Here is a 25,003-nt window from a genome sequence, read left to right as displayed (position 1 = left end):
TTTGATATTCTTGCCTCTTTTCTCATAGATTAATTGAGCAAATAAGCATGGGTTTATTTCTGGGCTCCCTCTTCTGTTCCATTGATCTATATGCTAATTTTTGAGCCAGTGTCATACTGTTTTGCTTACTACAGCTTTGTAGAGTATCTTGAAATCTGGCATTCTGATACCTCCCATTTTCTTCTTTTTCAAGATTGCTTTGGCTATTCTGGGTCTTTTGTGGTTCCATATAAATTTTAAGATTGTTTGTCCTAGTTCTTTTACTTATTTCTTACCAATTTGGATGCCTTTTATTTCTTTTGCTTGTCTGATTGCTTGGCTTGTATTTACAGTACTATTTTGAGTAAAAGTGATGAGAACGAACATTGTTGTCTTGTTAGTGATTTTAGGGGAATAATTCTCAGTTTTTCACCATTGAGTATGATGTTACCTGTAGGTTTTTTCAAATATGGCCTTTATTATGTAATATGATTGGAGGAAAAAATCCCTTCTGATACTCTATGTTGTCCTAGAAGAAAAGAGGGAAGCTCTCCTCTATTACTGTTTTCCATTAAATCATCTGATATCTTCTCAGAGGGATTTGTTTGACTAATTCCAGCCCTCATTCTTATGCTCTTTAATTCAAAGTTAATCTTATGTATTACAACTGAATTCCAGTTGCAAACTTCTTTATAGAATGCATTTTCTAACCCATAGGACAAGTAAAGGAAAAATAACATGCTGTGTTTATAAGTGTATTTTATAACATTGGTATTTGTAATAGTAAATTCATAGAATTAATGTGATAGATTAAAAGGTTGTACTCATTAATATAGTAATATTCATTGTTAATTTTCTTAATTATTATTAAATTTCTTAATTATTGTATATATACACACACATAAATTGCTTGATATAGAATCCATATTTCTTTGCTTGTTTATGTGGCCCAAAGCATAAATGAGATCTACACTTTCTTATTTTAGTTTAATGATGCTTAGTAATATGCAAATCATTTTATAATATACCATGGGAATTATAGAAACTATCTTCAGAAAATCCAAATTATGGGAAAATGCAGCCTTTCTGTGTATATAATATTCAAAGAATGACGGTGACTTCTAGATAATACCAAAAAGTGAATAATAAAGAAATACCACTTACAAACACTTAAGATTTTAACAAATTTTGCTACTTGCTTAAGATGTATTTGACCTGTTATACTCTAGTTGGTGTTTTTCAAAACCATTTTTTTATAGCATGTCATTCTAGATCCTTGTGGGCTTCTCATTTTATATAATAGCAGCTGAAATTCACACATTAACACGTGTATGAAATATTTTGAAATAAATTATAGTTTTAGGTTTTAGTTTCACTGTCTCTTTGTTCCTCCAGGTGGCTTTCACAGTACTTTTTGATTTGGAAGCACTTCTGAAGATATGGTGTTTAGGATTTACTGGATATATCAGCTCTTCTCTCCACAAATTTGAACTACTACTCGTAATTGGAACTACTCTTCATGTATATCCAGATCTTTATCATTCTCAGTTCACATACTTTCAGGTAATATGAATAATGTCTATTTGTAGAATTTTTTTCTTCCAGAGAAAATAGCAGTAACACTATAACAACTACACAGAATTATATTAAGTACTTATATATAATTATTATACAATAAACACAAACTTGAGATACGCTCAATGACATCTTCAGTACCAAAAATTCATTCATAATTCATTACTGAGTTAATGAAAACTCTGAAAATGCACAGTAATAAATGGAGATGTTTTAGGTGTAACTTTCTGAGATAAAAAAATAAAGTGCATTTGAACTTCACTAATTTTATTTATTGGTGATTCCAAAGCTGTTGTTTTCAGAGCAATTTTAACTTCAGCTGCCAGATTACAACTTGAGACTCTGTTTCTAATACCTTGGGAAAGGACCTGAGAATATAATTCACAAAAATGATAACAAATGTCCTGCATATATAAGTGAAAAGCTGAGCTCTAGTAATCACTGCCAAACATATTGAAATCACAGAGGATATCGTGGTTCAAGCTTTCAGTATATCAACATTTTTGGACATAAATCCCTTGTCATTTGTTGGGTTATATCTTTAGTCTTGGTTATCATAAGTGAGGTGGCTGGGGTAAGAGATATACACACATTTAAAACTCTTGATACAAAATGCACTTCCCAGTCATGCCATTGTATGTTCTTGGGTGCTGCTGTCTAGATTTACAAAATCAACATGAGCATTTAGTACTTACATTTGAGAATCATTGTACATAATTATAGAAAATATGCCTGATAAGCAAAACAACAAGATATCTTTTATAAACCTATGAAGTCTACCAAATTAAGAAAAATATTGATGGCCATTTCAACAAGAATACATATGCAAAATATATTCAGGCCTTTAGCCTCCAAGGGGAAGGGGCCCCGCGAGGAGCCGGGCTGAGGCCGGGGCGAGTGTCCCCAGGACAGGAGAGCCCCGTCCCGGAGACGCAGGAGCTGCACCGACCTTCCCGGGGTAAAGGGGCTCGCGGGGAGTTGGAGCAGGACCCAGGAGGGCGGGGATGCCCTCGGGCTCCCGGGGACAGTAACAGCAACTGCGCGCCCAGGAGAGTGCGCCGAGCTCCCTAAGGGCTGCAGCGCGCACGGCGGGACCCGGCGGGACCCGGAGCAGCTGGAGGGGCTCGGGGGCGGCTCCGCGGAGGGGGCTGCGCGGCCCGGGAGCGCGAATCCACCAGCGCAGGCTCGGCCGGGCTCGGGCAGAGGAAGAGGCTCCGTGCGGAGGGGGCTGCGCGGTTCCAGGAGCAGCTCGGAGGGGCTCGGGCGGCGGCTCCGCGGAGGGGGCTGCGCGGCCCGGGAGCGCGAATCCACCAGCGCAGGCTCCGGAGCACAGGGCGCCGGGACACAGCCCAGGATCCGGCCTCCCCCCGGGACAGGCAGAGGCCGGGAGGGCCCAGGACAGCGAGGACGCTCCTGCCCCAGCTGAGCACATCAGCGGCCCCGCCCCGGAGCCTCCAGGCCCTGCAGACGGAGTTCCTGCCGGAGCTGAATCCAGGTTTCCAGAGCTGCCCCGCCACTGGGGCTGTTCCTCCTGCGGCCTCACGGGGTAAACACCCCCCACTGAGCCCTGCACCAGGCAGGGGCACAGCAGCTCCCCCAACTGCTAACACCTGAAAATCAGCACAACAGGCCCCTCCCCCAGAACACCAGCTGACGGACAACTTCCAGGAGAAGCCAAGGGACTTAAAGTACACAGAATCAGAAGATACTCCCCGGTGGTTCTTTTTTGTTTGTTTGTTTTTGTTTTTGTTTTTGTTTTTGTTTTGTTTTGCTTTTTGATTTGTTTCCTTCCCCCACCCCCTTTTTTTCTCCTTTCTTTTTCTTTCTCTTTTTCTTCTTTTTTTTTTTCGTTTTTTTTTTCTTTTTCTTCCCTTTTTTTTTTCTCTTTCTCTTTTCTTTCCTTCTTTCTCTCCTCTTTTTCTCTTTTTCCCAATACAACTTGCTTTTGGCCACTCTGCACTGAGCAAAATGACTAGAAGGAAAACCTCACCTCAAAAGAAAGAATCAGAAACAGCCCTCTCTCCCACAGAGTTACAAAATCTGGATTACAATTCAATGTCAGAAAGCCAATTCAGAAGCACTATTATACACCTACTGGTGGCTCTAGAAAAAAGTATAAAGGACTCAAGAGACTTCATGACTGCAGAATTTAGAGCTAATCAGGCAGAAATTAAAAATCAATTGAATGAGATGCAATCCAAACTAGAAGTCCTAACGACGAGGGTTAACGAGGTGGAAGAACGAGTGAGTGACATAGAAGACAAGTTGATAGCAAAGAGGGAAACTGAGGAAAAAAGAGACAAACAATTAAAAGACCATGAAGATAGATTAAGGGAAATAAACGACAGCCTGAGGAAGAAAAACCTACGTTTAATTGGGGTTCCCGAGGGCCCGAAAGGGACAGAGGGCCAGAATATGTATTTGAACAAATTCTAGCTGAAAACTTTCCTAATCTGGGAAGGGAAACAGGCATTCAGATCCAGGAAATAGAGAGATCCCCCCCTAAAATCAATAAAAACCGTTCAACACCTCGACATTTAATTGTGAAGCTTGCAAATTCCAAAGATAAGGAGAAGATCCTTAAAGCAGCAAGAGACAAGAAATCCCTGACTTTTATGGGGAGGAGTATTAGGGTAACAGCAGACCTCTCCACAGAGACCTGGCAGGCCAGAAAGGGCTGGCAGGATATATTCAGGGTCCTAAATGAAAAGAACATGCAACCAAGAATACTTTATCCAGCAAGGCTCTCATTCAAAATGGAAGGAGAGATAAAGAGCTTCCAAGACAGGCAGCAACTAAAAGAATATGTGACCTCCAAACCAGCTCTGCAAGAAATTTTAAGGGGGCCTCTTAAAATTCCCCTTTAAGAAGAAGTTCAGTGGAACAGTCCACAAAAACAAAGACTGAATAGATATCATGATGACACTAAACTCATATCTCTCAATAGTAACTCTGAATGTGAACGGGCTTAATGACCCCATCAAAAGGCGCAGGGTTTCAGACTGGATAAAAAAGCAGGACCCATCTATTTGCTGTCTACAAGAGACTCATTTTAGACAGAAGGACACCTACAGCCTGAAAATAAAAGGTTGGAGAACCATTTACCATTCGAATGGTCCTCAAAAGAAAGCAGGGGTAGCCATCCTTATATCAGATAAACTAAAATTTACCCCAAAGACTGTAGTGAGAGATGAAGAGGGACACTATCTCATACTTAAAGGATCTATTCAACAAGAGGACTTAACAATCCTCAATATATATGCTCCGAATGTGGGAGCTGCCAAATATATAAATCAATTATTAACCAAAGTGAAGAAATACTTAGATAATAATACACTTATACTTGGTGACTTCAATCTAGCTCTTTCTATACTCGATAGGTCTTCTAAGCAAAACATCTCCAAAGAAACGAGAGCTTTAAATGATACACTGGACCAGATGGATTTCACAGATATCTACAGAACTTTACATCCAAACTCAACTGAATACACATTCTTCTCAAGCGCACATGGAACTTTCTCCAGAATAGACCACATATTGGGTCACAAATCGGGTCTGAACCGATACCAAAAGATTGGGATTGTCCCCTGCATATTCTCGGACCATAATGCCTTGAAATTAGAACTAAATCACAACAAGAAGTTTGGAAGGACCTCAAACACATGGAGGTTAAGGACCATCCTGCTAAAAGATAAAAGGGTCAACCAGGAAATTAAGGAAGAATTAAAAAGATTCATGGAAACTAATGAGAATGAAGATACAACCGTTCAAAATCTTTGGGATGCAGCAAAAGCAGTCCTAAGGGGGAAATACATCGCAATACAAGCATCCATTCAAAAACTGGAAAGAACTCAAATACAAAAGCTAACCTTACACATAAAGGAGCTAGAGAAAAAACAGCAAATAGATCCTACACCCAAGAGAAGAAGAGAGCTAATAAAGATTCGAGCAGAACTCAACGAAATCGAGACCAGAAGAACTGTGGAACAGATCAACAGAACCAGGAGTTGGTTCTTTGAAAGAATTAATAAGATAGATAAACCATTAGCCAGCCTTATTAAAAAGAAGAGAGAGAAGACTCAAATTAATAAAATCATGAATGAGAAAGGAGAGATCACTACCAACACCAAGGAAATACAAACGATTTTAAAAACATATTATGAACAGCTATACGCCAATAAATTAGGCAATCTAGAAGAAATGGACGCATTCCTGGAAAGCCACAAACTACCAAAACTGGAACAGGAAGAAATAGAAAACCTGAACAGGCCAATAACCAGGGAGGAAATTGAAGCAGTCATCAAAAACCTCCCAAGACACAAGAGTCCAGGGCCAGATGGCTTCCCAGGAGAATTTTATCAAACGTTTAAAGAAGAAATCATACCTATTCTCCTAAAGCTGTTTGGAAAGATAGAAAGAGATGGAGTACTTCCAAATTCGTTCTATGAAGCCAGCATCACCTTAATTCCAAAGCCAGACAAAGACCCCGCCAAAAAGGAGAATTACAGACCAATATCCCTGATGAACATGGATGCAAAAATTCTCAACAAGATACTGGCCAATAGGATCCAACAGTACATTAAGAAAATTATTCACCATGACCAAGTAGGATTTATCCCTGGGACACAAGGCTGGTTCAACACCCGTAAAACAATCAATGTGATTCATCATATCAGCAAGAGAAAAACCAAGAACCATATGATCCTCTCATTGGATGCAGAGAAAGCATTTGACAAAATACAGCATCCATTCCTGATCAAAACTCTTCAGAGTGTAGGGATAGAGGGAACATTCCTCGACATCTTAAAAGCCATCTATGAAAAGCCCACAGCAAATATCATTCTCAATGGGGAAGCACTGGGAGCCTTTCCCCTAAGATCAGGAACAAGACAGGGATGTCCACTCTCACCACTGCTATTCAACATAGTACTGGAAGTCCTAGCCTCAGCAATCAGACAACAAAAAGACATTAAAGGCATTCAAATTGGCAAAGAAGAAGTCAAACTCTCCCTCTTCGCCGATGACATGATACTCTACATAGAAAACCCAAAAGTCTCCACCCCAAGATTGCTAGAACTCATACAGCAATTCGGTAGCGTGGCAGGATACAAAATCAATGCCCAGAAGTCAGTGGCATTTCTATACACAAACAATGAGACTGAAGAAAGAGAAATTAAGGAGTCAATCCCATTTACAATTGCACCCAAAAGCATAAGATACCTAGGAATAAACCTCACCAAAGATGTAAAGGATCTATACCCTCAAAACTACAAAACACTTCTGAAAGAAATTGAGGAAGACACAAAGAGATGGAAAAATATTCCATGCTCATGGATTGGCAGAATTAATATTGTGAAAATGTCAATGTTACCCAGGGCAATATACACGTTTAATGCAATCCCTATCAAAATACCATGGACTTTCTTCAGAGAGTTAGAACAAATTATTTTAAGATTTGTGTGGAATCAGAAAAGACCCCGAATAGCCAGGGGAATTTTAAAAAAGAAAACCATATCTGGGGGCATCACAATGCCAGATTTCAGGTTGTACTACAAAGCTGTGGTCATCAAGACAGTGTGGTACTGGCACAAAAACAGACACATAGATCAGTGGAACAGAATAGAGAATCCAGAAGTGGACCCTGAACTTTATGGGCAACTAATATTCGATAAAGGAGGAAAGACTATCCATTGGAAGAAAGACAGTCTCTTCAATAAATGGTGCTGGGAAAATTGGACATCCACATGCAGAAGAATGAAACTAGACCACTCTCTTTCACCATACACAAAGATAAACTCAAAATGGATGAAAGATCTAAATGTGAGACAAGATTCCATCAAAATCCTAGAGAAGAACACAGGCAACACCCTTTTTGAACTCGGCCATAGTAACTTCTTGCAAGATACATCCACGAAGGCAAAAGAAACAAAAGCAAAAATGAACTATTGGGACTTCATCAAGATAAGAAGCTTTTGCACAGCAAAGGATACAGTCAACAAAACTCAAAGACAACCTACAGAATGGGAGAAGATATTTGCAAATGACATATCAGATAAAGGGCTAGTTTCCAAGATCTATAAAGAACTTCTTAAACTCAACACCAAAGAAACAAACAATCCAATCATGAAATGGGCAAAAGACATGAACAGAAATCTCACAGAGGAAGACATAGACATGGCCAACATGCATATGAGAAAATGCTCTGCATCACTTGCCATCAGGGAAATACAAATCAAAACTACAATGAGATACCACCTCACACCAGTGAGAATGGGGAAAATTAACAAGGCAGGAAACAACAAATGTTGGAGAGGATGCGGAGAAAAGGGAACCCTCTTACACTGTTGGTGGGAATGTGAACTGGTGCAGCCACTCTGGAAAACTGTGTGGAGGTTCCTCAAACAGTTAAAAATATACCTGCCCTACGACCCAGCAATTGCACTGTTGGGGATTTACCCCAAAGATACAAATGCAATGAAACGCCGGGACACCTGCACCCCGATGTTTATAGCAGCAATGGCCACGATAGCCAAACTGTGGAAGGAGCCTCGGTGTCCAACGAAAGATGAATGGATAAAGAAGATGTGGTTTATGTATACAATGGAATATTACTCGGCTATTAGAAATGACAAATACCCACCATTTGCTTCAACGTGGATGGAACTGGAGGGTATTATGCTGAGTGAAGTAAGTCAGTCGGAGAAGGACAAATATTATATGTTCTCATTCATTTGGGGAATATAAATAATAGTGAAAGGGAAAATAAGGGAAGGGAGAAGAAATGTGTGGGAAATATCAGAAAGGGAGACAGAACGTAAAGACTGCTAACTCTGGGAAACGAACTAGGGGTGGTAGAAGGGGAGGAGGGCGGGGGGTGGGAGTGAATGGGTGACGGGCACTGGGTGTTATTCTGTATGTTAGTAAATTGAACACCAATAAAAAAAAAATATATATTCAGGCCTTTAAAATTCCTATAGTTTCTCACAGATAATTTTCTAGTAAAAAAGATATAGATTACAATTTTGAATACAAATCTATTTATTCTGGAATTGTTTGTGAAAGAAAAATGAGAACTTTTAAAATGGTGAACATTTGAGGAATAGCTTCACAAGTCATATGCAAATTTGACCATAAAAATAATGACTATCATGAATTTGTGATTACTTAGAGACATGATTCATTGTCTCTAGTTTTTTTTTCTACTGGTCTATGTTTCACAAAATATCTAAAATTGATATTCATGGTTCTAATGATTTTATATATAGAGAGGTATGGTCAAATAATACGTCATCAATGAAGTTTGTAATTTCAGCATTATCTTTGATCCTGGATTATAATCTATAATAGTTTAATTTATGTTAATGGTTAAGTGATTTTCATTTGCATTTCCCTATACATAACCATGTTTATATTTTTCTAATGAGATAATTAAATACTACCTCAGTTATTATATGGCTAAAATATCCATCTCTGAAGAAGTTCAAGTGTCACAAGGATTTTAGCAGATTCACAGATAAGAACCCACTGTTCTGAACACAATGGCTATTCTTGGGCCCACTTTGGTCTCCCTTGTGAGTCCTCAACTTCTCATCTGACTTGGCCGTTTCTCATTATGTTGGCAACATGGCATGAATTTCACATTTTCATATTTAGGTGAAGTCAACAGTTTAGTACAAAATGACTCCATTTATAGTATCAGTTATCTCTGAGAACAATTATTCGTGTAATTCATCTATTTATTCAAATTGATATTTACTGAGCACCTACTATATGCCAGGCCCAGTTTCAGATGCAGAGGACAGAGATGAACAAACAGAGGAAAACCCCACCTCGGTAAGCTTCCATTCTTGAGGGCAAACAGTTCACAAACAAGTACACATAAGAATGTGGAATAAAGTGGTAGAAACGTTATAAAGGAGAAACAAGAGTAAAAGGGATAGATGTGGGGGGGGGGGATGCTAGTTTAGATCCATTGCTCATCATGGCAGCCCTCTCCAGAGAGGTCATTTTTGAGCAGAGACTAAGAGAAGTGAAGGGGCAAGCCAAGAAAACCTCATGGCACCTGTCCTGAGGTGAAAACATGCTTGTTTTCGATGTGGCTGGACTGGAATGAACAAAGAGCACCATTGTCTTATAGGAAGAAATAGTTTCACAAAATGCTACAACTGTAACACCCAGGTAATCATGATGATGTTGGGTGGTATTTATTGTGTTTGCCACATGCCAGGCACTGTGCTAAGTGCCTTGTGCTGTTCATTACTTACCACAATCCTGGGAGACAGAGAGTATCCATGCAAACTGAGGTCCCAAGACATTTGATGACTTGCCTAAGACCACATAACTGGCAAGTGGTGGAAACTCATTACTAAGAAGTTCAATTTCATATCTATATTCTTAGCCATGCAATTTCTAAAGTATCTCACTTGTAATTAACAGAGTGATCCTAAAGAGACAGACTTAGAAATATGACCAGGAGAATGAGCTTTGGAAGCAACCACAAAATGTTCTACAGTGCTTATCTTTGAGAATATGGTTTACTTTATTCCATATCTGCAGGAACACAAAATCAAAAGGCTTTATTGGATAAACAGAGTGAAAAGCAGGGATCCCTGGGTGGTGCAGCGGTTTAGCGCCTGCCTTTGGCCCAGGGCGCGATCCTGGAGACCCGGGATCAAATCCCGCGTCAGGCTCCTGGTGCATGGAGCCTGCTTCTCCCTCTGCCTATGTCTCTGCCTCTCTCTCTCTCTCTGTGAATATCATAAATAAATTAAAAAAAATTTTTAAAAAACTGTTTAAACAGAGTGAAAAGCATATTTATCCCCAACCAAATGAAAAGGTATAACTAGAGTCATTGATAAGGATTTTGCCTTTCCAGAGATGCAGGCTTACCCCTTTGAAAATGTTGATCAAATTGGCCATGTAGGAATCGTGGTAAGTTCTGCTTCTTCCAGCTAATGAAATATTAATTTATCAAAATTGCACAGATGTGCAGAGGCTGTTTTATTATAATTTGAGATAGAATTCAAAATTACTTAGACAATCTTTTAAATATGATTTTAATACAAGTGGAGGAAACCTGCTATATTGAAAGTTGAGCTATAAGCCAGTTAAATTGTTCCTTTAAATGTACCTGGACTCAGCTGTTAATTAGATACCGAATCATTTGTGTCTGAGAATAACAAATCTGATAAGAATGTGAAATCTTTCCATGTTATTATCCTGTATATTAATATGAATCTTAATATTTTAATAGCTCACATGATAAAGTTATTCACTTATTATTTGGAAAGATGACCTGAGTGTAATATGTTCTGATTTGGGAACATGTAATTTCTAACAGGAAGACTGGTGGTTTAACCATAGCATGATGCTTACTTGGAACAACATAATTTTTCAAGTAAATTTTCTTTTTTTCAATATTGCATGAAGAAATTAAAATTAACTACTAGGAAATATGCATTTTCTCAATTCTTTCAACATTTGTTCTTTAGTTTACTAGACACGTGGTTACATTTGCATTCTGTAGACAATAGGAATGATAAGGTTCACCATCAGTATTTGCTGTTAATTCAAGTTCTAGGGGAGTAAAAGTGGCTTCAGGCATGGCATGATGCAGAAGCCAAAATGGTATCATAAGGTCTCAATCTGTATGTTCACTCACCTTTCTTCTGTGTCTGTATTATTCTTAAGCTGACTTTCTCCATGCAGTGGCAAAGATGGCTCCTGGAAGCTCGAGACTTCTGTGGTCCTTACAGTAATGCCCACTGGGAATAAAAAATGACACATGTCTTACAGGCCCAACAAAAGTTCTGAGGATAACTAGGTTGTTGTGAATACTTCCAGGTGTGGATCGTGGGCATCATGGAGTCCCTTTGGGACCTCACAGACCAAGAATGGAGCTGGAATAATTTGCCAAAGGAAAATCAGGAAGAGTAGGAAGCTAAGGATGCTGTAAAAATCCAAAGATGTTATTTTATCTGTGTAAAAATTAAAATCTAGATTCTAAATCATTTCCTGTTCTTTACTGGATTGAAAATGGACAATTCATTTTTCTTCTCCTGAGAAGATTTCACAGACAGCTTGAGCTCTTACCAACCTGGCATAGACAGCCATTTGTACTTAGCGTATTTTATATATGCCCAGACCACTGTTTTTCTGTTTTTCTATAGCTGCTCAAATGGAAAAGTGCGATTTATGAAGTCCTGTGAAAAATTAGGTTTTCGTGTGAACTTACATAAGATTCAGTGTAAAAAAAATGATCAAGTATGTATGTTTTTCTGTCTCACAACAGGTTCTTCGGGTAGTTCGACTTATTAAGATCTCACCTGCACTAGAAGACTTTGTGTACAAGATATTTGGTCCTGGAAAAAAGCTTGGGAGTTTGGTTGTATTTACTGCCAGCCTCTTGATTGTTATGTCAGCAATTAGTCTGCAGATGTTCTGCTTTGTCGAAGAACTGGACAGGTTTACAACGTTTCCAAGGGTAAGAATAAAAAATGCAGTCAATTTAATTCCTTCTTGCTATTTTAATAATAATGGTTAACATCAAAATAATTTCCCTTTTAAACAGTGGTTCAAAAATATAGCTATATTTTTGAGAACTTGGAATAATTCAGTTTTGATATGTAAAATGCTCTCTTCTGCAGGGGGCAGGCATTTGAACACATTGTCAGCATTGTCCGATTATACATCAATTCTAAAATTCTGGATAGTCTAATAGAATGAGATGCTGAAACCAGACAAGATGAAAGCTAGGGCTCTTAGCACCTATAGATGAAAATATAGCAGAATTTTTAAATCATTTTTTTGTGTCTGTGAGAGTTATCATTTTAAAATCTGTTTTATATAGTTCATATATTTTATGTCAAGCATAATCTAGAAGGGGTTTTTGATTTTCCATGTAATAAAATTCATAAACTCTTCAGATTTGAAATGCCTTTAGAAGATTATCTAGTTCATGCCTCTGCATTATCATTAGAATTCACTTAGGCTAAAAAGGAAGTTAAAAATCAATCAATTCATAAGCAGAACTCATGTAGAAAACATAGCCCTAATCAAAGATTCTGAAACTTAACTCTGTGTGGATTTAGAAACATGAAAAAACATAATGACCAAGATGGAAAATATATTTTTTACCATAAGCTGAAATAGTAAGGCCTATTATATGGGGAGGATAATTTTAGGGTAATAGTAGGATATAATACATTTTTAAAAAATAAGCTTTGAGAGCAAAAAAAAAAAATGTCTATACTGGTAGACTAATGAAGCCTGGTTATTTTTTTAAATCTTGTGCTAAGTTTGTTACATATCACCAAGCATTTTTTGAGTGCATATAAAGAGCCAGGCAGTTTTGGTGATCTTAAGACAGAACCACACCTGTTTCTAGTCTTCAAGATAAAGGCAAGTACAAGGTGCTCTGGGAACCCAGAGGTAAGGTCTATAACCAGGAATGGAAAAATCCAAGAAAACTTCTTGAAACAGGCAGTTACTAAAGAACTTGTACATAGCTAAGTAGGGGAACATGGTGGACCAGGTTTGGGACCAGCATATGCTAAAGGTTTGAGGTGAGCTATTCTTGTTCCAGAACCTAAAGAAGAAAGAAAGGTCAATGTGAGAGGAGGACATAAAACCAAGAATGTTTTAAGTTGGGTGAAAGTGTGATTGGGTTTAAATGCTTTTGAGAGAGAGTGAGTAGAGGGCACGGTTGAAGATGTTATCAGACACAGAGGACAGGAGCAAAAGGTTCCCAAACGGGCTGTCCAGAGCCCAGGCATAAAGACTGGCCATAGATAGATATTGACCTGTCCTTTGTTCAGGTGGTGATGTAGGACAGCAAGCCAAACTGAAAGTCATAAGGAGTCTTTGTTCACTCACTGCCACAGTGCAAGCAGCAGGCAGAAATAAGCACAAGCTCCCAGCATTCCATGTTCCCCACTAAACAGCACTGGGTGAGTGTCAAGTGGGTCATAGATGTGGTGAGAAAAATAGAGAAAAGTGCCTTAGTTGAGGCTCCCAGGTGATGCACCCTTGGAGTAAAAACACCTGGGCCAGGAATTTGGCGTCCTGGAATGGAGGGTGCTGAGTTTCTGCCTGCAACTTCCTCCAGAGAGGACCCTGCATTGACTGTGCACCAAGTCAGGTGTGGGGATGGCAGCCTCCCCGGTGAGCCCTCCAGGCAAAGCCTCACCAGTGCCAGTGGTCAGGCCACATGGGATGCTGTGGGCCTGGAGCCAGAGTCTTCAACAGGAGGCTCAGCTCTTCCTGCAAGGATGAGGGGATGAAAGCAGAGAGGACAGTGATGTCACTAAGTCTCTAGTCTGCCCCTTCACAGGGGAAATGAAAATTGAAGAGCGCCACTTTCAGAATGCCACAAGACTGTCATTGTCACAATCTATCTCTGAAGCCAGGTTAATTCACACAGTATTGAAAGCCCACTAAGGGTCAGCCCTTGTTCTAGCAACAGGGGATCCTAAAAAGAAAAGCACCCTCAGTCCCCTTCTTTATGTCCACAGTCTTCTCTTAATTTCTAATCTTACCTTCATCTTTTACCATCTCTGATAATCTCATGTCACTGATTTTATATCTCTTACCAGAACCTCTTTGAGCCAGATGGCTTTTGGAGTTCATAATATTCCAGATGTTATAAGGGTGATATCACCCCCTTGTTGATCTGCATTGTTTGAGCCAGCACCCTGTAATTAACCCATTAATGTTTCTTTAGCAAAACATCAACCTTTGGACAAAGAAAGATAAGTAAGGACAATAAAGAAGTCTTAGGTCAGATTGGATTTCAGCCACTAACTGAGCGAAAGAAAGAAAGAAAGAAAGAAAGAAAGAAAGAAAGAAAGAAAGAAAGAAAGAAAGAAAGAAAGAAAGAAAGAAAGAAAGAAAGAAAAAGAAAGAAAGAAAGAAAAAGAAAGAAAGAAAGAAAAAGAAATTAATTTTAGGTATTTTCAAGAACTTTTTAATATCAAAGTTGTGAATAAGGGCTGTGACATGTATAAGAAGGTATTGCAGATAATCTGCACATTTGGTCTTACAGATCTGATTTCTTATCACTGCTCCCTCACTATGTAGCTGTATGACACTGGCCAAATTAGTCTTTAAGCTTTTATTTTGTCACATCAAAAATCTAGGTAAAATAGTATTTTCCTCATAGCATTGTGTGTGTGTTGAATAGTATACTAAACTGACCCAACTCTGAGCTTCTAAAGCATTTTTAAAATGTTATAATCTATGTAATACTTTTGAAGTCAGTATATTAGATTCCAAGTGAAAGACCAGGCTGCTTCAAAGCCATCCAACTTAGGCCCTTGGGATTTGCTCTATTTTCCAGCCATAATAGTAATCAAGTAGCATTATGTTTTCAGGTCTCCAATTACTCAATTGTGCCTTTCTGCCTGATTACTTTGACCATCTTAATGAAAGCAGCCCAGCGACTATGGGGCCCCCTAATCAGTGATTCTACAGCTGACAGGGTTGACAGCCTAAATGTATGAAATGACTAGGAGTAGATTTTTCTTTGCACATGAACGTAATTATGAGTTAAATCCCTGAAAAATAATCAAATTTTGCAAGAAATGTTAAAAGCATTGCAGCTACAAATAAGTAGTCATTATCATTCCCAGTCACATAAAGCACCATTCTTCGTGCTACTTGCCTGATAGGAAATCATCAGAGAAGATGGTTAAAAACACCTGACAGTTGATCCTAGATTTATGTTAGAGCAATCATCTGAGGGGCTTACCCCCTTCGCTTTTTATAGGACATCTCCCTCGTTACCCAGTGGTTGGATATTGAAGTGGGTTTGTTAACTATGGTATTGGCTAGAGTACACAGCACATCAGTGGTGGGAGCCAGCCTCCAAGATGGCCCAGACTCAAGTAAAGATGATAGAAACGAGTGCTGATTTTTCAAGTTCCCATTTTACTTTGGGACGCATCATGTGACCTTATTTTACACTACTTAGAGCTATGGGATGCAGGAGAGTAAACTGTGTGCACACTTGAGAGATGCTGGGAGAGCACCCACCATGAAGAAAGGAGTCCAGCAGAGGTAGGGCCAGCCTCACTTGGCAAAACAGCCTCAGTCTCTGCCCAGGGGAGAATTTTTCTGTCACTCTTTCTTGAACCAGATCCTGACTCAGCCATGCAGGTGGCATAGGCTCCCTAGAGAAATAGGACGGGTATGAAACCGAACACTGTTTGGACTTGATTGCATCCTGGGCCCAACAACCCACTGTGAAATCCTCTAAGAGGACCTGACATGGACACATGGAGATGGTTTCCCAACCCACATTCCGTAAGAGGAGTGCAGAGAGGAAGAGGAAATAGCAGCGTGGGCATATTAAGTGCCTGCCCACTGCTCCAGCCACAGTGAAAGTTCCCAGCTAATTTCTGAAATACTTGAAGGTGATGAGATCCTAAAGGATCTTTCACTTGCATTATTCCACAAGTTCTTTACTGAGCCTTCCTGTCTCAGGTAGCTGCTCTTCAACCATTCTCCATTTGCAGCAGAAATTAAACTGTCTCATGGCACCCTCCTGTTTAAGATGTTTCAAGGTCCTCCTCTCCCTCAAGATAACAAACATTAATATGGTTTTCTGTATCTTTTTTTTCTCCATCTCCAGTTAACTCTTTGACCTCCTATTTCAGGATTTCCCCCACCACATCTTTCAAAGGCAGAGAGGGCACCTATCTTGCTCAGTAAATCCCCCCTCACTTAGCACAGCATTTGCTAGTGAATAGGCTTTCATTGAGGAATGAATAACAGCTGGAGACCAAAGCAGAGTTCCCTGATCCTTCCACACTGCATCAAGGTCAGCATCCCAGATTTGTTCTTACACTGCTCTTCCCCTCCTCCAGGAACCATCCTACCCACCATCGCCCTAACCCTTAGCCCATCTGAAATGTCTTTATAATTCTGTCAGAGAGCTTTGACAGGAAGTAGCAGAAATCTTGAGTTCAACTGACTTGAACAATTAGGAAATTTCTCACAAAATTTGAGATTAGGTAGATTAGGTAGATGAGACAGAAAGCCACGACTCTGAATCTTTCACCAAAATTCTCTCAGTTGTGGGTTAAATTATGTGCCCCCCAAAGATATGTCGAAGTACCCCAAATGTGACCTTATTTGGAAATAGAGGTGATAAAGTTAAAATGAGGTCATTAGGGTGGTCCCTGATCCAACATGACTGATTGTCTATGAAGAGAGGAAATTTGGTACTAGACACAGATAGACATGGAGGGGGGATGATGTGAAGACACACATGGAGAAGACAGCCTGTGATTGGAGTGGCATCTGCAAACCAAGGACCTCCCATGATTGCTGGCAATTGCCTGAAGCTAAAAGAGGCTATGAGAATCCTTCAGAGGGAGCATGGTCTTGCCAACACTCTGACCTCACCCTCCTGAGCTGTGACATGATAAATTCCCTTGTGTTAAGCCACGCAGTTTTGGTGCTTTGTCAAAGGCAGTCCAAGCAAACTACCACAGTTGCTTTCTTGGTGTGTTGTCTTCAACACAAAACAGATGCTAACAGTGTTAGCAAAACAGATGCAACATTTCCAGAATTTTTGAGAAAATCTCGAGGAAAAAGAGGGTCATCTCCACCCAGGTCTCCTTCTTAGGAGCAAGGACACCTTTCCCAGTACCATTTTCCACTTGCCCCAGCAAATTTGCTGTCATCACTCACTGACAGGATCAGGTAACTTGGTCATTTCTAAAGGAATCATTGACCAGATGGCCAGAGTCAACAGGATTGGCTTAGCTTAATCATGTGGGAAGGAATGGCTGTTGGAGAAACAAGCACAAAATCACTACAATGGTCAGACCCAGAGTTTGGACAAAATTTCTCTCTCGCATCTTTCATCTCCAAAGCTTTTATACATCTGGTGCAAACAGAGTGTGTAAATAGACGTGTGTTAGGAGGAGGGCTGGTGTTTAATCTCTCCTAACAGAGGCATCTGGGCCCCAGCTCTTTGTCCACATAGTACCTGCAGAGCAGCCAGCAAAGGGCCTGGAACAGAGTGGATTCCTGCTCTCCCTCTTTTGTGGCAGAGGTCACTTTCTGTTACACCACCCGCCATCAACATTTATGCAAGCTTCTTTTGCCTCCACAAGACCACGAGAACTTGAGGGTATCAGCTTTGTGCTCTCCTCTCTCAAAGCATTAACCAGGATGCCAATGCCATGGGATCCAAAGCATCAGGAAGTAGTCAGGGCAGAAACAATGAGTGGAACCTCAGCATACAGTCCTGTGAGTTGGGGAAGAGAAGCTTGAAATTTGTTATTGGGCGGGGGGAGCGAAGGAAGATATATTGATAGAATTTAACAAAACAGCTTTGTTATCTCAACCAAGAACTTCCTCTCAGAATTTGGACCAAACAGACACTTCCCTGCTAAGACAAATCCCAAGGAAGATCAAGCCCCACTGTGAGGCAAGATATCCCCCAGTTTTTGTTTTGTGGGGACTAATAGCTTGTGTTACAAGGAGGATAATTAGATGAACTTTTACAGCTTGTACAGGTCATAAGGACTAGTTGACATAAGCAAGAGCCACCAATCTTTCTTTAACAAGACAAAAGCAAATTGCATGTTTCTCGTAGTTGGCTGGCAAAAGCTTATGCATGCAATTTCACTAAGGCTTTGTTTAGTTGATCCCTCCACTTATTGTACAGATAACTTGCCTCTAAGTTACTACAACATGTGCAGTAAACATCCACTCTACATCTTTCACCAGCTCAAAATCTTTATTCCTTTAAATCTCCCACTAAAGTAGTAATGTACAGGCCTCTTTTGTTCCCCAGTTCTACAAATGGGAAGTTTTTAATTCATAAGCAATACATTACCCTTTGTAAGAACAGGTACTTGAATTTTAATATATTATGTATTTCATATGTTTTCTTAATTTGCATTCTCTAAATGCTAATTACTTGCTCTGTTGAATTTTCACTTATAAAATCATGCCCAAAACAGTTATACAATATAAGCAGTAAATGCTATAAAACACTTAATTACAAATTAATTTTCCTGTCTCCTCTCACCGCCAAAATGGCTAATCGTGCCTTTAGTTGTACTGAAAGAATTACTGAGAAACTGAAAGAAACAACTTGCTCCTTAATTTTTTTTATTTTTTGCCAGATAGTCTGATTATATTTCAAATAAATTCAAGGTATATTTTATCTTCAAAAGTTAGTTATGAGTTATAGTTATTAGCTCAATCTTTATTAATTTTTGTTTTATTCTTTTCATGTATTTTTAATTTTTCATAGAATATTTCAGAAATGCAAAGGTATGTAAATAATAATGAAATGTATTTTTCTGTGGACACACACAACTTGATAAGCATGCTAGTAGTGATCTGAAGTCCTTGAGTGTCCCTTCTTCATCCTCCCTTCCTTTGTCCATGGAGAAACACTTTTCTGCATTTGATGTTAATATTCTTAGTGCATTCCTTTATGTTTTTAGTGCATATAGTGGCATCAACTGAAAATCACATCTTTTTGCATAATTTAAACCTGCCTTATATGGTGTCATCCTGTAATGTTTCTTCTGCTAATTGCTTTTTTTCTTCAACACTATGTTTGTGACTTTTACCAACGAGTACTTATACTGCATGTTTTTCTTTCCCTTGTAGTTTAATATGCAACTATATATTGCATTATATTTATAATGCACTATTAATATAATCCCTTCACAATTAGTTTCCCCATTCTTCTATGTGGTAGGTGTACTCCCTGTGGGTTTCAAAGTTTTTTTTTTAATTTTTATTTATTTATGATAGTCACACAGAGAGAGAGAGAGAGGCAGAGACACAGGCAGAGGGAGAAGCAGGCTCCATGCACCGGGAGCCCGACGTGGGATTCGATCCCGGGTCTCTAGGATCGTGCCCTGGGCCAAAGGCAGGCGCTAAACCTCTGCGCCACCCAGGGATCCCTCCCTGTGGGTTTCAGTAGGACTTATGGATATGGTGGAATTTCACTTCTTTGGGGTACCTGGGTGGCTTAGTGGTTGAGCGTCTGCCTTTGGCTCAGATCATGATCCTGGGGTCCTGGGATCAAGTACCAAATCAGACTCCACTCAGGAAGCCTACCTCTCCCTTGCCTTTCTCTGCTTCTCTCTCTGTGTCTCTCATGAATAAATAAAATCTTTAAAAAAAAAGGAATTTCACTTCTGTGAATAGGCTACTAATCAGTTAATTTGGAGTCCATCAAAAAGTCCATTATCTTGATGTGCCTGACCCACTCAGAGGGACGGGGCTCTTGGAAGAGGCATTGATGCAAGAGTCTCTTGTTGGCTTTGATGATGTAAGCTTTCATGTTAAAAGGCCATGTGACTAGGACTTGAGCCTTTAGGGGCTGTGTGCTTCAAGAATGCAGGATCCTCAGTCCTACAACCATAGGAATTGAATTTTGAGAACAATCTGAATGGGGGTTGAAGAAATTCCAAATGAGACCACACCCCAGCCTATACCTTGATTTTGACTTCTGAGATTCTGATCAGAGAACCCAGTTATATTGTGCCCCCATCTCAACCTACAGAAACTGCAAATAATAAATGACTATTGTTTTAATGTGCTGAATTTGTGATAATTTGTAACACAGAAATATAAAAACTAATGCATGCAGGTTTTGGATGGCTGCTCATAATATTTTGTAACTCCAAATAGTGCTCCTCTGAACATTACAAATTAAGCTGTACACATGTGAAATTCTGCACAAGTGGATGTTTTGGGGGGATATGTAGCTAATCATAGAATCACTGAGTCTTAGAATAAAGATAACTAAACTTTAGCAGGTATTGATAATCTTGCATTCCAGTGTAATTTCTTCAATATATCTGCTATCAGCAGTACATGAGAATGTTCTCTGCTTCACAACTCAGCAACATTTGGTTTTGTCAGGCTGTGTTTTGCTTTCAACATTTAGCTCTTCATTTAACCTAAATTGATTTTTGTGGTTGCTATGAGATAGGGAACAATCTTATTTTATTTCCTTTGGATAACCCATTGTCGCAGTATCATTTATTGACTAGTCTATCCATTCCCCATGGTTCTCCTGTGCTGAGTATGTCAGAATAGAATTCCATATGTGTGTGTCCTGATCAAGACATAAAAACTTTTTGATCTCCTTTTGCCATGGAAATTCTTTTGGTCAATCTCTGATGAAGCCCAGTGAATATCCACCCTTACTCAAGTATCTCAGTTAGCAGCCTCCAGCTTTCAAGGGTCTGTGACTTTGCCCCTTGTGCCTGACAGTATATGAAAAACTGAAATCTAGTAGAGACCATGGATTCCCCCTAAGATTGCCTTTTTTTGACCCAAACTGCTTATTAGCTTTTGATCCTAGGGTTTCCATTATTTCTTTGAGATCTTAACTAGGCCCTTAAAGGATGCATTTTAACCAAATGCATTTGTTGCATTTTAACCAAAATTTGGACGGTTTTTTAAAATCAGTTTTTTCTTATATATGATCAAACACTGAGGTTCACTAATATATTTTTGAGAATAAAAAAAGTCATTACATTGACTGTCTTTGAGATGGATAGATTTCTTTTTTTCCTAGAGGTGCAGCCTGAGGCTAGGCCATCCCAACATCAGCTTTCACCATCTGCAACCTCATATTTGTTTGCATACAGATATTATCTCCTCTTGATTCTTGTAACTTCCTGTTGATGCTCCTCTAATCTGCTACACCATTGAAATCCATTTTCCACAAACTATCAGATGGATCCATTCACAATGAATCCTAGGTAAATTGTATGTGTTTTGTTGTTTATAATTCAGCCCACATCCTCTGTGTGATGGAACCATGAGGCATACACACATAAACAAACATACTAACTGCCCTCTTTAACTTGTAACATAGTCAAGAGTGGAAGGAAGAAGTCCACTTATCCCACAGTAGACACATAAGAAAGAACTCAGATAAGCCAGAAGGTGAAATATGATATCAAAGATGTTATGGAGAATTTTAAAATTCTGAGACCCTACTGTGTGATAATCACTGAGCTTACAAATATCACCTCATTTTAATAAAAGGAAGAGTTTGCTTCAAGGATGGAGGTTTGCAAAGCTTTATGAAGAGTGGTCTTTAGGGCTGCATATGGTTTCAACAGATAAGAATTTGGGTAATGGCATTAGATGAGGTATCCTTTATCAGGAAGACAGAATGAGTAAATCAGAGACGGGGAGAATCACAGGGCCTGGAAGGATGGATGAGAAAGGAACCACGGTGTTGGTTTGGAGCCAGACAGTAAGGTGTTTTCAGAGGTTGGGATTGTGACACAGGGGAGCTGTTGAAGATTTCACTCTCTTATTTTCTTACTGAGGATAAAAGAAGAGCTATTTTAAGGAGGGCTACACTGGAAAAAATGTTACTTCTCTGAGTAGTTATTTTCAATGAACAACATTCATTTTTATTGACCAAAGATAAAAAATTTATAATTGAGGAATTTGCAGTGCCATCAGGGGAGGAAGGGAGGTAATTTTTTATTTTTTTGTGTGGGTGTTAGTGTGTCAAGTCTCCTACAATCTCGTAAAGTTGGTTCCATCTAAGGCTTTAGGCCAAATCCATCCTTGTCTGGATCTGGATCTGTCATAGAATCTAGCACTCTGCTTTACAATTTAAAGTAATTTAGTGATATAGCTTAATGTAACCATCTCACCATCAAAACTGTAAAATTAACTTTATTCTCTTTCCACTGTAACATCAGAGGGGTTGGTTGGAAGATTTTTCATTTGTTTTTTGTTTGGGTTTTATTGCTATTTTCTCTCCTAGTTGAATTTCTTTTTGTGAGTGATTCATCAGTGGCATAGTGATAAATTAATATTCAGTGCACTTTCTTTTAAAAGACGATTTAAAAAAAATAAATAAAGGGCAATTTTAATGCAGCATGAATCACACAGAGATGACTGTCTTTCCTGTTGTGTGTTGACATCATTGGCCCACTGAACCGCAGTTATCAGAATTATTCCTTGAATAACGCATCCTCATATTCCAACCCTGAATCCTAGATGAGCACTTCTTGGAGAGTACCTTTTTTGTACCTCATCATGTTTTGTTTTTCTAACAATCTTCTCATTTGCAGTTTTCCAACTATTCATTGCCATGTTACATTAATATTATTTTAATAATCAATTGACTGCATTCCACCAACTTCGAAAATAAACGAGAGCCATTAATGAGGAACATTTGCCTCAGGATGAACTTCTATAAGGATATTTTCTGATGAAAAGGTGATTTTATTATCAAATACTTTGTTGAGCCTTGCCTACAAAAAAACACAGTTTACAATTAGACATTTCAACTGTCCTCTCATGACTACTTACAATTCCCCATAAGTAAAAATAGACTAAGACTAATAGTACATATTTTAAAGAATAAGCTGTAATGTAATAGGCAGTCAACAAGTAGTATAGTCAGGGTGTTCTTAAATGTCATGAAAACCAAACTTCTTATCATGACACACTAAATACCTAGCAGTAATCAGATAGCCCGATGTACAAGGGTGCTTTAGAAAATGAACACTAAGTACTCAGTTTTCTTTATTGCACAGAAAGTTTAAAAATGGGCCCCTTTTATTTTGTGAATTCCTTGATTGATTTTCATAAGTATAATTTATTTTACTGCTTTTGTGTTTTCACCTCCATAGTGGTTTTATTCGTGATTAATCGGCTACATTTATATATGTTAGCATTTACCTGTGAGGGTTTTTTTTTTTCCTTTCATAATATTCTTGCTTCTAATTATAGCCTTTTCTTTCACTCAAAGAACTTCCTTTAATGTTTCTTGTGAGGCTGGGTTAGTGGTGATGAAATTCTTTAACTTTTGTTTGCCTAAACAAAGAGAAACTCTTTATCTCTCCTATTCTGAATTATAACTTTACTGGGTAGAGATTACTTGTTGCAAATTTCATCCTTTCAATGCTTTGAATATATCATGTCTCTTCTTGATTGCAAAGTTCCTGCTGAAAAATCAGTTGATAGCCTTATGAGGTTTCTCTTACTGCTTTTAAAATTCTCTCTTTATCACTACTTTTTGCTATTTTAATTATTATGTGTCTTGTGTGTCTTCTTGCATTAATCTTGTTAGAAACTCTCTGTACTTCCTGGATGTAGATATCTGTTTCCTTCCCCAAATTAGGGGAAATTTCAGTAATTATTTTTTCCAAGTAAGATTTCTGCCCCCTTCTCTTTCTCTTCTTCCAAAATCCCAATAATGTAAATATTATTATGCATGATGATGTCACTGAGTTCCCTAAGTCTATTCTCATTTTTTTATTATTTTTTCTTTTTGCTCTTCAGCTTGGTTACTTTCCATTACCCTGTCTTCCAGATTACTGATCTGTTCTTCTACATCCTCTAATCTGCTAGTGATTCTCTCTAGTATATTTTTTATTTCTGTTATTGAGTCTTCATCTCTAACTGGTTCATTTTTTTATATTTTCTATCTTTCTTTTTTGAAGGTCTCTGTGAAATCTTCCATCTTTTCTCAAATCCAGTGAATATCTTTATGATCATTACTTTGAATTCTTTATTAGGCATATTGCTTATCTCTGTTCATTTATCTCTTTTGCTGTGATTTTGTCTTGATCTTTCATTTAAGACATATTCCTCTACCTTCTTTGACTAACTTTGTGTTTGTTTCTATGTATGTGGAATGTCAGCTACTTCTCCTGATCTTGATAGTAGCCCCAATTGCGATTTTAAATATTCTTCTTAGTACTCTACACAAAAACACAAATAAGTATATATATGTAATACACAGATACACACATATCAGAGAGATACAACGAACTGCCAAATTATTGCCAGCATCTGAAATCACTTATAATTAACTATTCCATAAGAGATTAAATCCAGGACCACTTAATGTGATACCTAGATCCACTCTTCCTCACTGCCCACCCTTTGGGTATAACACCCAGCATGTTAATGAGCCCTGAGCGAGGTGTCTACCCTTGCAGATGACTCTCTCCAGCCTTATTGAACATCTTTATAAATCAATTTTTAAAACCCTGAATTTTCAGGAAACATGATGGGATAAAGTTTACATATGCATGTGAGTGAGCCGAGTACATGTGTGTGCAGACTGAGGACTGAAGAGATGAGGGCAGCTGTATTAGACAAATGAAAGTAAATAGCTTACATCTTGTTATCTTGTATTATGCAATATATAATGGGAAAAATAATATAGGCCAGACAGGGACTAGATATAGAAAGCTAGTTCAGGCTTAGGTCTGTCATATTGCTTCCATTTTCTTGTTGTTGTTATTTTAGTTTTCCATATGCATTTAATTCAATTCAGAACCCCAGGAAAAAAGCAGTGGGCAAAGGACAAAAATCACACTTCAAACCAATGAGATGTACTGGATACATTTCTGTAAGAAAAACTAGAAATTTGATGAAAAGTACGCATATTAATATAAATGACCAAAAAAGTGTAGAC

The 25,003-nt window shown here is 38.6% G+C and overlaps 1 protein-coding gene across 1 annotated transcript in view; it reads left to right on the top strand.

The window, feature by feature from the left end:
• Positions 1-25,003, top strand: part of NALCN (sodium leak channel, non-selective) — a 321,940-nt gene that overhangs the window by 155,533 nt on the left and 141,404 nt on the right. The window contains 2 exon segments of the mRNA XM_038569986.1: positions 1,375-1,542; positions 11,846-12,037. Coding sequence (XP_038425914.1) covers positions 1,375-1,542; positions 11,846-12,037 — 360 coding nt within the window.

This window comes from Canis lupus, chromosome 22, assembly GCF_011100685.1.
Source record: "Canis lupus familiaris isolate Mischka breed German Shepherd chromosome 22, alternate assembly UU_Cfam_GSD_1.0, whole genome shotgun sequence".
Lineage (NCBI taxonomy): Eukaryota > Metazoa > Chordata > Mammalia > Carnivora > Canidae > Canis > Canis lupus.
Note: the sequence above shows the minus strand (reverse complement) of the source record. Positions and strands in the feature narration are given on the sequence as shown.